Below are 15,588 nucleotides of genomic sequence, written 5' to 3'. Positions count from 1 at the left end.
GGGGATGGGACCACAAGTACCAGCAGGCTTCGCGCAGACGCAGGAACCACGAGTCCCAGAATGCACGCTCGAGGCTTGCGCAGGGCCCTCCGGGACATGTAGTCGTCTGTGGCACTAATTCCTATTCATTAGGCCTCAAAGAAAATGCAAATTCCTCGAACGCTCCACCAACGCGACTTTTCATGGGCTAGTGAGAAGCCTGAACTCGTGACAGAGAAGTAAGAAGTTTGGGGGCCAATCTGTGGCGCGGATGCAGGACCCGTGCGCATGCCCGGCGGTCGTCGGCGCCAGCCCAGCGCGCGCGGGAGACTCCGAGCGGCAGGCCCCACCGCCGCGCCCCGCCCCGCGCCTCGCCCCGCCTCCTGCTCCCCCTCCCGGTGAGCCTGCGCAGATGGTGCAGGGCGGAGGGCCGCGGGGAGGGACTCCTGGCGCCTGCGCAGAGCGGCGGCTTCTCTCGCGAGGACGGACGCCATTATCGCATCTCCCCGACAAACACCACGAGAATTCCGCAGCCCACACGGTAATTGCAGCTCCCGCAGCCGGTCGCGTCTCCACCTCCCCCTTCCCGCGGGGCGAGAGCGAGAGCGAGATCTCCCCTCCTCCCTCCTCCCTGCGCCCTCCTCCGGCCGCGGCGCCCGCGCCGCCGCCCCCGCCCCCCCCGACCCGGCGACCGGCCCCAACGGCCCGCCGTCTTGTGCGCCCACGCCTCAGCTCTGTCAAGCCGCCTGCCCGCCGCGCCTCAGCGCACCCGCACCCAGCTCTGGCCGCCCATCCCCCGGCCCGCCGCCCCCGCCGTCGCGGTGCGCGGGGTCCGTCGCGGAGCGGGCCTCCCTTCCGGGACCAGGCCCGCAAGAGCAGCGTCCAGCCGCGGGCGGGCGGGGTGGGGTCGTGCTACTGCTGCGATGTAGCTGCTCCGGGTCGTGAGGCCACGGGCGGGCCGGCGGCTAGGCGGCTCCCCCCCCCGACGGACCCGGGAGGCTGGAGGCCGCGGACTCGGGGACAGCGGCTGCGGGCGGAAGTGCGGGAGGCGGCGGTTCGTGATGGGCGGGCGGCGGGCCCTGGTGAGGGGCGGCCCTGGGGACCCCTGCCCGGTGCTCGGAATTTCCGAGCCGCCGGTAACTTTAACTCCGTGTGTTTAAGCTCCTTTGCCCCCTTTTGTCTGGTGATTAAAGTAAGCGTGTGCTCCTGGGACGTCGGGTCCTGTCATGAAGGCTCCAATTTTGAGAAAGCGGATGCTGTGTGTGGGTCCAGTGCTGCGGCCGGTCCCACCAGCGTTTCCAGCACTTCTCATCGCGGCGGTCCGGTCAGGTGGACAGGGAGGTGGCTGCGGCCCACGGAGGGAAGGGGCTTCCCTGGGACACACGGCCAGGTTTGAACGTGATCTGTCCCAAGTCTGTGTTCTGAAAAAATTGCACAGGTTTGGTACTTTAATAAAATGATGCCACAAAGTGTCAGTGGAAAACTATAAAACAGACCCTGCCCCACCTCCCAGTTCCACTCCTCCAAGACTTTTATCTTTTTGCTGTTTCTTGAGGAAGTTCTCCGTAGCTATAAATAATAAGCTGGCGCTTCACTGGTTTTATACATTCCTGACTTGCTGTTAACAGATAGGATGGCTTAATTTTTCATATTGCACCTCACCTCTTCTATCCCCTGAATTCATTATGTTTAGTTAGTTCAGGTTGTTTATAACTAAGCAGATATTGCTTCACAGCCAGGTAGTGTATTTCCCCTGTTATACGGGTTTTTGCTTTTTTCTGTTGTTTGTGATGGCCTTTCTTTTTGTTTGCTGTTTCTGTTGACTCTTTACCTTTTTTTTTTTTTTTAACTGCTCCCTGAGGCATGTGGGATCTTAGTTCTCTGGGGATTGAACCTGTCCCCCCTGCAATGGAAGCATGGAGTCTCAACCCCTGGACTGCTAGGGAAGTCCCACTTTACCTTGTTTTAGATTCTGAAGGATAGCACTAAATGTCTTACCGTCCCCCTCCTCAGCCTTGTGGTGTCCTTTTTCTAATCTGGATTGTTTACTCCTTAGACCAGCACCGGTATCATCCTGACATTTTCTTTTACTATACAACTGAGTTTGTTCAGGTCTCATGTTTTAATCTTGACTTCCTTTATTTCAATGAGAACCTACTGCCAAGTAGCCTTATTCCTTTTGGATAATTCTTCAGGATCCTCTTTGGTGTTAAGACATTTCTGGAATTCCCCAAAAATGTAGAGTCCTTCTCTGAATTTGCTTTCTGACTCTGGGAACTTGTCCTTCAGCTCTGGAATTTGAAAGTCTCTTGTGTCACTTGAGAATGTCTTCTGCTCTGCTTTTGGTGGTGGCTTAGTCGCTAAGTTGTGTCCGACTCTTGTGACCCCATGGACTGTAGCCTGCCAGGCTCCTCTGTCCATGGACTCTCCAGGCAAGAATACTGGAGTAGGTTGCTATTTCCTTCTCCAGCTCTGCTTTTACTCTTCTGTTTAGGAGTTTCTGTTAGTTGGATGATGGACATCTTGGATTAACCTTCCGAATCTTCTGTCTTTATCCTCTTCCTGTGTCATCTTATTCTTGTTTCTGGGATAGAAACATTTATCCTCCAATCCTACTTTAAAATTTTTTATTTCCACAATCAAAGTTTAATTTCTAAGGATTTATTTTGTTCCTTTTTCGTAATATATCGTTTGATGAATGCATTATCTCCTTGACTTTGAGGATACTAGTAAGAATTTTTTTAGTTCTCTTTTGTTCTCTAATTTTTTTGTGTCCTAGTCTGTCACTGTTTTTCTCTTTTTAAAAAGGCTGGCTTTTTGCTTTGTGTGGCAAATACTCTTCAAATACTGGCAATTGTTGTCTAAGGCCAGAGGAGGCAGGCAGAGAACTCATGAGTTTCAGGCGCTGATTTTTTTTGGTCACACCCACATGGCGGCTTAGGGAATTTTTGTTCCTCAACCAGGGATTGAACCCGGGCCCACAGCAGTGAAAGCATGGTGTCCTGACCTCTGGACCACCAGGGAATTCCCCTGTGGGACTACTTTTGAAAATATGCAGGTTACCCATTAGGTTTTGGGGAACTTTGTTGGGCTGGGACCTCAGATGTCAGAAGGTGGATTTTCTCTGGGCCTCTCAAGCTTAAGGAAGATGCCTTTGACTGGGGGCTGCTCCACTTGGTCTATGGAGGGCCCTTGTACAGCTCTTCGTACAGGGACCTGACTTCCATGTGTAGGCACAGCCCTCGCCCTCTCCTGGTTTGGAGTCTTAGCCTTTACAGGCTTGGAGGCCTCCTTTGTTGTATGCACTGCTGTGTGCTCCGATTACTGTTTCTTCTTCCCCCATTAATCCTCCTTCCTGGTCTGCCAGAAATTTGCAGAATCTCTTGCACATCTTATATTCTTTCTTGTGGATTTATTATATGATACTAAAAGTCACTTTAATGGGATGAGCAAAGTTCACCTCTGAGGCCAGTTGCTCTGTGTGAGTAGGTATTCCAGCATCCCTTCTCATCACCCTGCTCTCCTGCCTCCCATTGACTGTGGTAACAAATGCCCAGTGGCAGTGGGATGACTGGCCATATCTCGGTCCCCATGGCCTCCTCTGCATTGCACTTGTGGGCAGATGGTGTATATTCCCCCTGGATTTTCTCCTGGCTCCAGAGCTGTGGAGGGGTGCCAGGCTTAGCTGGTGTTAGAGCAAAGATTGTGGTTTTAGCCTCTGCAGGGGGCTTGTCTTGTATCACTGGGCCAGAGTTTAAGGATTGCCTCTAGGCAAGTGGTGATTACTATGCTGGAAGTGTAACCTTGATGCATTTTAGCTGATTGTCCTTCAAAAGCTGTGAATAGTGAAATATACCAGTTGTTTTTGCCAGGGCCTTGCTAGTGGAGGCAGAGGCATTGCCATTGCTGGGGATTTGTGAGAAACATGGACTCTCAAACCCTGTCCAGATGTATGGAATCAAAATCTTCAGCTTTATAAACTTTTCCTTTTGAAGGAACTTAAAGTCACTTCCCTTAACATTGACACCTTACATTATCAGATATCTTCATGAAAATCAGAAACTTAACTTTGTCACAGTACTGTTAGCTGAAATGTGGACCTTGCTGAACTTCCATCAGTTTTCTACTAATATCCTTTTTCTGTTTCAGGATCTAATCCAGGACCTCACTCCGCATTTATTTGTCATGTCTCCTTTAGTCTCTTCCAATTTGGGATTTTTACACATCTCTCCCAAAATGTTTATAAATTGCAAAGGAAGAATTATAACCTCACAGTGGAAAAACCTGGCATCTCCAGTAAAAAGACAATGATACCACGTTCCTTAATGATATGCATTGAGACAGAAACACATACATGAAGTCTAGTCATGAGAAAACCCAAATTGAGGCACATGGTGCCAGAATCTTGACTGGTGTGCCTCAGAAACGTTCCAGGTGTGGACAGATAGCGAAAGATTCAGAATTAGCAGTTTAAAAGATTGTCAGGTATAGTACATGCACTTGCTGAAGAAATACTTCCTGTGCTAGATGGTCCACAAAGAGCTAAGAGAGAATGACCCACCAGCCTTGTTTGGTGGGTGGTAAATGGGTCTGCCTAGCGCAGGCTCTAGGTGAGTCTGTGTAAGCAGATCATTGATAACGCCCTTATAGCTTACTAGCCTTAGTTTTTCCTTACGATCTCATCTACACTATAAATTCTGAAGACTTTAGCTGTACAGTTAAATACATGATATCATAATGCCAGACTGACTTTAAAATGTCCTTGTGACTTTACCACTTTTAACTATTTAAATCTGGAAAAAATAAGCATTTTCTCATTTTGAAGAAAGGAGTTCTGCGGGTAATGTGTATTAAGGTTCTTATTGAGAATGTCTTAGAAAAATGTGTAAAAAGCCCTCCCTTGCCAAGAGGAGGATAAAGATCATTATTGTGTCCTCTGACTTCACATACTTGATGGTCAGAAAAACAAAAGCACATAGTGAATTGTTCATTGGAGGTGCCTTGAACTATTCTGAAATGTTCATTGGAGTTTGAAGGAATTTGACAGCAACTGTTGGGTCCTGTGGTTGCAAGTTGCTCTTAAAAAGTGACAAGTGCTTCTTATTCAGGGATAGGACCTGGAGCTCACTTAACTGCTCAGAAGAATAGACTTCTAACATCAACCCTCCTTTCAGAGTACTTTTAAGAATTCTCAGCCCTTTGGTTTCTCACTTTTTTGTAGTTTGTGAAACCAGTTTAAAATGAGAGCTTTAGCTAAATCATCTCATCTTATGCCATCTGCCTTGCTGTCGGCTCTGTCTGTGCCCAGCCTACCTCCTGGGAAGACGGGGCTGTCTTCAGATCTAGAGGGCATGCTCTTGACTCCATCTCATCCCCTAGCCTCCCGCCCCAGGAAAGCATCCCTTCACCATAATAGTACGTCTTCCCGGGTATGTCTTAAGAGGAGGCTGAGCTTGGGATGACCACCCAGGGCCTACCCCTGTTTGAAACCCGTGGATGCTTTTGATTTAAACCGTGATGGAAACCTTAACTTCCCAAGCAGATAGCACACCCACAGCATTGTGGAAGTCACCTGAAATGATTCCTTTTTTGAATTAAATTCTTTGTGTTTTTCACATCTACCCATTGTCAAGGACCGTCCAGTTTTATTTAATGTTTTGGACCACCTGCCTTCATGGTGAGGTGAACAGTAAGATAGCCTTGTCTTTATAGTGACCCTCATACTGGGGTGGGGGGATGGCGATGGTGCTGACCACTGCCCCAGACAGGTGGCCCATAAGGTTGGATTGCTGACAATACGTAGATGGTGGAAGAATGAAATCCATCAGCAAAGGCCAGGGAAGGTGAAGAGGACAGGTAGAGAGTTGAGGGGAGTGTCTGGAAGGTGACTACCCTTTCCTTGCGCTGAGTCCTTCCGTGTTAGTGTTTAGAGTAGTTAGGTGCGGGGAATGCTCTGAAAGAGTGAGTCGGCAGGAAGAGCCCGGGTAGGAGGGGTGGGTAGGGGTGGAGTGGTGTCAAGAAGCCGGGGACTATGCTGAGTGGATTGGGGCAGAGCCCTGTACCAACAAACCTTTTGTAATAAAGATTGACATCGTGTGCTGCAAAGAATGCCGCTTCTGGTCTCTAGTGATTTTTCCTTTCTCTTCACGGTGGAAAGTCATCAAATAACTTGAAGCAGAATTACACCTTTCTGAAGTAACAGTAGGTTTGGATAAACTGGCAGGGAAAACTTGGTGCTGGCATTTCCTTGTTGGTGTGAACTGTGTGTCCGTTGAGTGTGGCAAGAGCCCCGGGCACCTTGATCTTCCTGGATGGAGCAGGGACAACTCAGGCTGGGTGCCAGCTGTCACCACCAAGTGCATCCTGTAGTCGCATTGGCAGGTGGACTGCAGGACGGGACTGCCTGCTGCTACACTGTTCTGGAAACGCTCGTGGCTGGAACCAGAGTAGACCTCAGGATCAGGTGCTGCGTCAAGTTGCCCTCACTGCTGGGATCTGCAAAACACGCCACTTAATTCACGACCTCTCCAGCCACCGCCTCCCCCCCGCCCTGATTTTGACTGAATCTGTCCCAGAAGGCTAGGTGTCCTGTTCACCAGTGAAGAGGCACAAACACAGTCTGTAGTTATGTGGCCTTCTGGTTTTGAAATGAAACAGTTGATGGATTTTTAAAGGTTTGCGGGATTCAACTAACAACACATTTTTTGTGAAGTGAGGGCTTTAATATTTTTTACATTATTTTAAATTTGTGTGATTTAAGTTTACGTAATTCAGATGTGTATAAAAATACAGTCCTACTATGTTAGGAGAGAGGAGGCTGAAGGGGTCAGGAGGATGAAAGCAAAGTGTGCTGCCTGGGCTCCCTCCACGCCAATTGTCTGTAAAACACTCCACTCCCCTGGCTTCACTGGTCCTCACTGCTTCTCCTGGGATCATTCAAGAGCTCAGGAAGCCTGCTTTGCCTCTTTGGGATTTCTGTAGATGTGCTGTAACCTGAAGCAGAAATTGCTCCTTCCAGCCAGTAGGAGGTGAAGCAGGCAGAGTCAGCTCAGGCTGGAGCACCCTCAGGAGGCCACCATCATTTTTCTACTTCTCAGTAAAATTTCCTGTTTCTTTATCCCCCGTCTTAGTCTCCAGGCAGTTTCAAGAGTCTAGAGGTGCCACTGCTGATGTTAAACGCTCCGCTCCAGAGAAGTCGACAGACTTGTAAGGGACTGGATGAGTAAACAATTCTGGCTTTGGGGTCTGTCCCAACCACTCAACTCTGCCTTTGCAGAAGCCAAAGTAGACGTGGCTGTTTTCCAATAAAACTTTTCTACAAAAACTAACTGCTGGTGGGACCTGCCTCTCAGACTGTGGTTTGTGACTCCAGACACCATGCTAATGCAAGTGGAAGATGTCCAGGCAGGGAGTCAGCAACACCAAGCTGATGGTGAGGGGTGCTCCCGCTGGGTCCCTCTTTGCACAGGCCACTCCTCCAGCAGCTGTGCCTGTCACCACTGACTTGGAGATTCTGGAGGTTTTATTTTGGAAAAATCTACGTGGAGAGAAAAGTCAGAGGCAGCCCTGCTGAAGTGTAATTGGTGTCAGATGAGAATGCATCTTTCTGTCCTTAGCACTGTTGTTTGGAACAAAAGCCTTAGCAACTCTTCATAGGAACTGGGTTTGGATTTTTTTCAGGCTTGAGAGTTTTAGGAATAGTACAAATGAAAATTGTGGTGTAGTCTTTTCTTAGGGTCTTAGATGCTAATATTTTATGTTTGCTCTATCCTTTCTCTTCTCTGCAACCTCCTGTGTTTGTGTGTCTCTTTTTTCCCCCAAAACAGTTTAAGCTATAATGTCCCATTAACCTTAAACATTTAAGTGGATGTTTCCTGCAAACAAGGACATTCTCTTATATAACCACAGTACAGTGTTCAAGGCTAACAGAGTCTTATCAAGAGAACATGCTGGTCATAGCTAACACCCTTTTCCAAAAACCCAAGAGCGGCTACACATAGACATCACCAGATGGTCAGTACCGAAATCAGATTGATTATGTTCTTTGGAGCCAAAGGTGGAGAAGCTCTATATGGTCAATAAAAACAAGACCAGGAGCTGACTGTGGCTCAGATCATGAGCTCCTTATTGCAAAATTCAGGCTTAAATTGAAGTAGGGAAAACCACTAGGCCATTCAGGTGTGACCTGACTCAAATGCCTTGAGTTAGGTATGACCTAACTGAAATACAGTGGAGGTGACAAATTGATTCAAGGGATTAGATCTGATAGAGTGCCTGAAGAACTATGGACAGAAGTATGTAACATTGTACAGGAAGCAGAGAGGAAAACCATCCCAAAGAAAAAGAAATGTAACAAGGCAAAATGGTTGTCTGAGGAAGCCTTACAAATAGCTGAGGAAAGAAGAGAAGCGAAAGGCAAAGGAGAAAGGGAAAGAGAGCCATCTGAATGCAGAGTTCCAGAGAATAGCAAGGAGAGATAAGAAGTCCTTAAATGAACAATGCAAAGAAATACAGGAAAAACAGTAGGATGGAAAAGACTGGCGATCTCTTCAAGAAAATTAGAGATGCCAAAGGAACATTTCATGCAAGGATGGGCACAGTAAAGAACACAAATGGCAAGGACCTAACAGAAGCAGAAGAGATTAAGAAGAGATGAGAGTACACAGGAACTATACAAAAAATGTCTTAATGACCTGGATAACCACAGTGGGGGCTAGACATCCTGGAGTGTGAAGTTAGGTGAGCCTTAGGAAGCATCACTATGAACAAAGCTAGTGGAGGTGATGAAATTCCAGCTGAGCTATTTAAAATCTTAAAAGGTGATGCTGTGGAAGTGCTGCACTCAGTATGCCAGCAAATTTGGAAAACTCAGCTGTGGCCACAGAACTGGAAAAGGTCAGTTTTCATTCTAATCCCAAAGAAGAGCAATGCCAAAGAATGTTCAGACTACCCTGCATTTGCACTCATTTCACATGCTAGCAAGGTAATGCTCAGAATTCTTCAGTACTATGTGAACTGAGAAATTCCAGTTGTACAGGCTGGGTTTATAAAAGGTAGAGGAGACAGATCAAATTGCCAACATTCATTGGCTCATAGAGAAAGCAAGGGAATTCCAGAATAACATCTACTTCTGTTTCATTGACTGCATTAAAGCTTTAGACTGTAGATCACAACAAACTGTGGAGACTTCTTAAAGAGACAGGAGTATCAGACCACTATACCTGTCTCCTGAGAAACCTGTATGCAGGTCAAGAAGCAATAGAACCAGACATGAAACAACAAGGGGTTCAAAATTGGGAGAGGAGTACATCAAGGCTATATGTTGTCACCCTGCTTATGAAACTAATATGCAGAGTACATCGTATGAAATGCTGGGCTGGATGAATCAACAAGCTGGAATCAAGATTGCCTGGAGAAATAAAAACCTCAGATACACAGATGATACCACTCTAATGGCAGAAAGTGAAGAACTAAAGAGCGTCTTGATGAGGGTGAAAGAGGAGAGTGAAAAAGCTGGCTGAAAACTCAGCATTCAAGATACCAAGATCATGGCATCCGATCCTATCACTTCATAGCAAATAGAAGGGGAAAGAGTGGAAACAGTGACAGATTTTGTTCTCTTGGGCTCCAAAGAAACTGTGGATGGTGACTGCAGCCACGAAATTAAAAGATGCTCCTTGGAAGAAAAGCTATGATAAACCTAGACAGTGTATTAAAAAACAAAAGCATCACTTGGCTGATAAAGGTCTATATAGTCAAAGCTATGGTTTTTCCAGTAGTCGTGTAGAGATGTGAGAGTTGGACTGTAAAGAAGGCTGAGCACTGAAGAATTGATGCTTTGAGTCGTGGTGCTGGGAAAGACTCTTGAGAGTTTCTTGGAGTGCGTGGAGATCAAGCCAGTCAGCCCTGAAGTCAGTAACTGAGTATTCTTTGGAAAAGCTGATGCTGAAGCTGAAGAGTTGGGCATGACTTAGTGACTGAACAACAATAACAGTTTTCAAAATTAGGAATCTCATCGATGCAGCTGTGTTATCTAAGCAACGGATCTAGTTCATTTTGCTTTTTACTGATTATCACAATAATGTCCACTTTTTTTTTGTTGGATGCACAGTGCAGCACATGGGATCTTAGTTCCCCAGCTGGGGGTAGAACCTGTGCCCCTTGCACTGGGAGTGCACAGCCTTAACACTGGACCACCAGGGATGTCCCAGTATGTCCTCTTTTTTTTCTTTTTTTTTTTTTGCAAAAGAGAAAGGGCTCCTTTACTAATTTTGGATATATTTTCCCCAAGAATATTTGCCCTGGCCAATATGATCACAAATTAGGCACCATACTCCTTACAAACTGCAAGTTTAATAACATCAAAAGTGTGCATGTTTGTTGTTGACAGAAATCACCTTGAATCATTTCCATCTGCCATTCTGTTTGAGAGAGGGAGGGGAGACTGAGTAGAGGTAAGCGGCAGAATGCCATCTGTTTCTAAGGTCTCCGTAGACCACTGGTTGTACATGCAGATGTAGTGGGATTGTGAAGTGCTAGAGTTGTGGACCCAGAAAAGAACATTACCTTACTTGGTGGCATTTGCTAGGTTTACGAGAAGTTCTCTGAGGTCACTCTGTAGTATATGTAGTCCTGTTGGCTCGGGTAAGGGTTATTTTGGGTGGCTGCTTCTGTTCAGTGGTGCACCCTTTTATTTATCAAAGTGCAGCTGACCCTTAAACAATGTGGGGTTGGGGAGCCAGCCTCCATGTAGTGGAAAATCGGAGTGTAACTTGCAGTCGGCTGTCCATATCCATGCATCCTCGGATTCAACCAGCTGCAGCTTCTGCAGTACCGTAGTGTCTACTGTTGAAAAAAGTCATGAGGTTAAGGTGCTTAACCCTGTAGATTTGGTATATTGTTACAGTCCTGCATCTTTGGCTGATAGCATATTTTATGTTATCAGAGTAATACTTCACAGTGTAAGCTGTTTAGTAGCTACCAGGGAAGAATTAAAATTTTAGGGCATTATGTGTGTAGAAGCCAAAGCTTTTATTGCAAGATATGTGTAGACCTCTGCAGTGTATTTACTTTTATTGTTGGCAGTTAGTGAATCAAGTAAGAGTTGCTTTTAATTGCCTTTATGGTTTCTATTTTATGGCAGACATTATCTGAAATTCACTTTAACGTGTGTGTGGTTCTTAGGCTTTCTTTTTAGAGGTGTAATTCCTGAAGGCAGTAGTTGACAGAGTGTGGGCTCCAGAACCCTGGGGATGTCCTGGAGACCTTCGCAGCTGTGAGGGTAGTTTTCATAATGATTGTCAAGAGGTCATTTGCCTTTTTTTTGCTGATTCTTCACTGCTGTGCAAGTCAGAAAAGCCATTCTCACCTAAGAATGTCCTTGATGAAGCAGTAAAAATCCTTCATTTTGTGAAGTCTCAGCCCTGAGTACAGCCCTTTTCAGTACTCTGTAACAAAACAGGATATGTGTGGAGAATGTTTCTGCGTTTTGGAGTTGGAAAGTTGCTTGGAGGACAGGCCCTGTTAGCTGAACTGGCCGCTCTTTTTCATGGACCACCGGAACAGACTAGTTGACATGTTACCAGTATTTCTTACTAAATAGCCAGTTAGCCTGTGACTGCAAGGAGAGCAGCTAACCCTACTGCCAGTGGTAATGTTTGCACTTCCAAGTGGAACTGGAATTTCAGAAAGCTTTGTGTGCCACTATGAGCCTGCAGCTTCCTGATATTTCAAGACTTTTCTGATGAGATCAGTGCTGATACTAAGGAATGTGATGCTTTAGATAATCTGTAATAAACAACATTTGGAAGATCTGCCTAACTCAGTGAGCCAGTATTTTCCAGACCTGGGCCAGTGTCCATTTCAAGTGCAAGACAGATCAGTGGATTTTAAAGTAATAGCATAAAGAAAAGTTCACCAGTAAGGTTTTAGATTCCTCACCGCAGCTTGCCTTCAGGGAGAAATAAAGCCCTTTATGAGTATGTTGGGGCTATGAGTGTGTTGAGAGCATTTCTGCACCTACCTGAACACGCTGCTCAGGTGCACCACCCCCTCCCAGCTGCACCTCTGGTGAGGCTGGCCCTTTCTCTGCAGCAACAGATAGAAGAACCTAGTTGTTTTCCAATAAGTCTGACATTGAAGAAATTTGTAGAAATGCAAAACTGGGTCTCTTCTTGCTGAGGTTTTGCTTTTATTATTTTGGGAACTCGAGTAATTTTTGGTAAAGAAAAGAAGTTTTTTGTGTTAATATGTATTGTATTGATTTTTGTAATTTTTAGATGAATAAAGGGTTCACACATTTTCTGTTCTAATCTCCGAGATGGGGATGTTGTTAGACACGCGTCCATGAGCATGAGCTCGCCAACTTTCAGAGGGGGAGGGGCTGCTAAGACCAGTGCGTCTTGACTGAGGACAGCAGTGCTGTGGGAGCAGCTTAAATCCGCCACTTACCTTTCTTGCATTAGTGGTTTGTATTTGAGGAGGTTTATCCATTTTGGGAAGTGTGGCTAGAAGTGGTCAGTCTGATCAAACATGATAATTGTAGGGGAAGGACCTGCTGTCTAAGGCTAGTTTGACCTTCTCCTAATTTCAAACTTAAACATCTCTAGAGGGCCTGTTGTGAAGAAGAGCTAGTGTGGCCTGGATGTTCCTATGAATCAGTGCTTCTTCCCAATGATCTAGTACCCGACTGGTTGTTTATAGTCACATTTTCTCTTTCTTCTCTATTTCTCCTTTGCATCTTCCCCCTGCCAAAGCTGAGTCTTCTTCACATGTTTCTGTTTAATGAGAGTTGATTTCTTTGCTTGCTTCATTCTGGTTTTTAATTAATTTTTATTACTACATCTGTGTTCAGACAGGTCTGACAGCGGAATGGTCTTTATTCTCTTGGAGGGGCCCTGTTTCTGGGCTTGAGGTTTTACCTGGGCACCGTTGGGCCGCTTCTTAGAGGAAGTGGAGGCTGCTGCTCTGGTCCTCGTGGCGTGTGGACTTGGCCTTGCTGCTCAGGTGGGCAGAGCAGAGCTGGTGCCAAGGTGGGGCAGTGGCTGGGGGACTGGGACCTGGTGGTGGCTTGCTGTCGAGCCTGGGGCTGGCGGATCCCACAACTCCTCTTCGAGACTTGTCTTTGGGGTCTTCTGTCTCTCATACTCATCAGGGACACTCCTGCCCCTCTGAGGACTGTTGTCTGAGTATTTGGCATCTGTACAGGGAGGTCGGACTGGCATGGCGACTCCAGGGCCCTGCCAAGGGTGCCACACTTCCACCTGTGACTTCAGGGCGTGCAGGCTGCGTCTCTTCACACGGTCGCTCTGCAGGGAGCTGATGGCTGGGAGACGGTTCTGGTAGAGCAGGGCCAGGTCTCCACCCTGGGGTCACAGCAGCCGCCTTGCGCGCCTCCCCGGACGTAGCCTCCTACAGACTGTGTCCGCAGGTGCTTGTTCAGGGGCCAGTGGGAGAAACAGCTCTGCACAGTGTCTGCCCTAAGACCCCCAGGTGCTGTGACGTCCCTCTTGGGATGACTGTGTGATGTAGTTCTCATGGTGACTGAGGAAACCCAGGGTGGACGCGGCGGGCCTTGCCTGGCTGCTTTTCCTTGATGCCTTTTTGCTGCGTGACAATGCTGCTGGGCTGCGGGGTTTCCTTTTCCCACCTTTATTGCTGTTGCGCAGTCACATGTTCGGTTACAGTAGCTCTTCTTTTTTCCCCTGTTTCAGGGGCCTTGTGGTTTTATTTTCTACAGGTGTCCAAAATATTTAAAAACTAGAAAAATGGAAACTAAATGTACCGTTCTGTGTGTCTGCTGATGAACAACTGCTCCTGTCTGTCGTTGACAATCTGTGAGCAGCTTGTATTTCCACTGTGAAACCTAACATGTTGTTCGCATGAAATTCACAGTTATAAGCTAAACAGGTCTGTGACTTAATTACACTACAGTCATTGAAATGAGAGAACTCTGCAGACCTTACTGCATGGTTTGTCAGCAGACATGCCGCCCTCCAGAGTTTAGTGCTGGGTGGGCAGTGGGATGTCTCCCCAGGGCTCCCCTCCAGCCCCACTGCACTGACGTACATGGTGTGCCAGGCCCCATGCGGGGCAGTGAGGGGGATGGTGCGGGTTCCTGCCCAGGGGAGCTTGTCTTCCAGCAGGGGAGACAGATGTCAAACCAGACGGACGTTTCGCCTGTGTCGCAGGTTAGATGGAAGGGCTTTGTGATGAAGCAGGAACTCGTAACCGGGAGATGGGTGCTGCTGGTGGGTGTGATGGGTGGGGCTTGACTGGGTGGAAGGGCAAGCGGACGGTGGAGGGTGAGGGCTGGGCTGGTGTATGCCTGCTTGGCTGAGGTAGCCTCCTCTGATGGCAGAGTGAGGAGCCTCGAGTGGAGCCTGGGGACTCAGAGGGAGCCTGGCTGGTGCCAGGTGCCGGGCACGCACCTTGAATGAACGGGAAAGCTTTGCTGGGCTTTGAGCAGACAGGGATGCTGAGATGGGCTTTCACGTGATCCATAGCCTTTAAACAGGTATTGGTGGCAATTCTGGGCGAAGGCAGAGCAGGGAGACCCAGGTAGGGCCAGAGTGTGGGCCCAGATATGCACTGATGAGGCCAGAGCGAGGGCAGTGGGAAGTTCTGCCTGCAGGTCCGATGCGAGGAGGAGAACCACACCTGGGCGGGCGGTCTGGAGGTGTGGACAGGGATGGGTTCAGTTCTGCCTCTTCACATTGAGACTGGAGACCTAGGGGAGGTAGCCCAGAGGCCGTTTGTTACAGGATCTGAAGTTCTGGGACAGGTTGGAGGCGGAGTTGATTGTGTGCTGTCGGCAGGGAGATGGTGTTTCAGTGCCAGTGAGAAGAGGCACAGGACCGAGCCGGAGGGAGAGAGAAAGCCTGATTCCCCCCCCGCCCCTCCCCGCCGGCCTGGGAGAAGGAGCGCCCGTAGGGCAGGGGCCAGGGCACCAGAGGTCACGGCTGTGGACGCACACGCATGCAGGCTGGGAGGGGGGTTTGAGGCAGGGTGGAAGAAAGCTCCCTTGTTTTTATCCAGATTTGATGTGGTTGGCTTCGTCTGTATAGTTACTGCTTTGTTTTAGAAAAACTATTTCCAGTGTAATAAGCACAATAAATAGTATGTGCTTGTAGGAGGCTCAGCAGTCGAGAGGATAAAGGATGAAGGTCAGCTGGTGTTACCTGCCCTTCTTCCCTCGTGGGTTGCTCTGGTTCAGTATGCGTCATTCCAGAGCATTTTGTGTGCATTCACACACACAGACACTTGACTGTACATACCTGCAGTTTTCCTTTTCTCCTTTTTTTCTGTTATGTAGTGTTATGTTCTGGAGACCGTTCCATCCACATGGATGGCTGTGATGCTCACGTCACTTACTGTACAGTCCCTGGTGACTGAGCGCTGGGCTGGTGACTTGGCTGGTGGGCGTTTTTCCATGTGCTCCCTGGAGGATGCTCTCTTCTCGTTGCCGTTAGAGACGTTATTGAACATTAATCGCAGTCCAGCTGCTTTATGATATTAAGGCTGGACTATCTCCAGGACTTCTGAGAAATGGCAAGTTTAATTTGCCAAAATGGCAACTTCATGCTTTGTTCTGTTCCAGTTTTCTTGGGC

The 15,588-nt window shown here is 47.7% G+C and overlaps 1 protein-coding gene across 8 annotated transcripts in view; it reads left to right on the top strand.

Annotated features, from left to right (window-relative positions):
* The window catches only part of BANP (BTG3 associated nuclear protein), a 70,285-nt gene continuing 54,697 nt past the window's right edge, over nt 1-15,588 (top strand). For 2 of the 8 annotated variants that reach the window (XM_020905852.2, XM_020905850.2), the window contains exon 1: nt 3-520. In XM_020905852.2, the coding sequence (XP_020761511.2) occupies nt 251-520 (270 nt within the window). In that variant the 5' untranslated portion in view covers nt 3-250. Of the gene's footprint in view, nt 521-554; nt 1,370-15,588 lie in introns of those variants that run through there. The other 6 variants (XM_020905849.2, XM_020905853.2, XM_070451417.1 and 3 more) reach the window with 5 other exon arrangements.

Source organism: Odocoileus virginianus, chromosome 20, assembly GCF_023699985.2.
Source record: "Odocoileus virginianus isolate 20LAN1187 ecotype Illinois chromosome 20, Ovbor_1.2, whole genome shotgun sequence".
NCBI lineage: Eukaryota > Metazoa > Chordata > Mammalia > Artiodactyla > Cervidae > Odocoileus > Odocoileus virginianus.
Note: the sequence above shows the minus strand (reverse complement) of the source record. Positions and strands in the feature narration are given on the sequence as shown.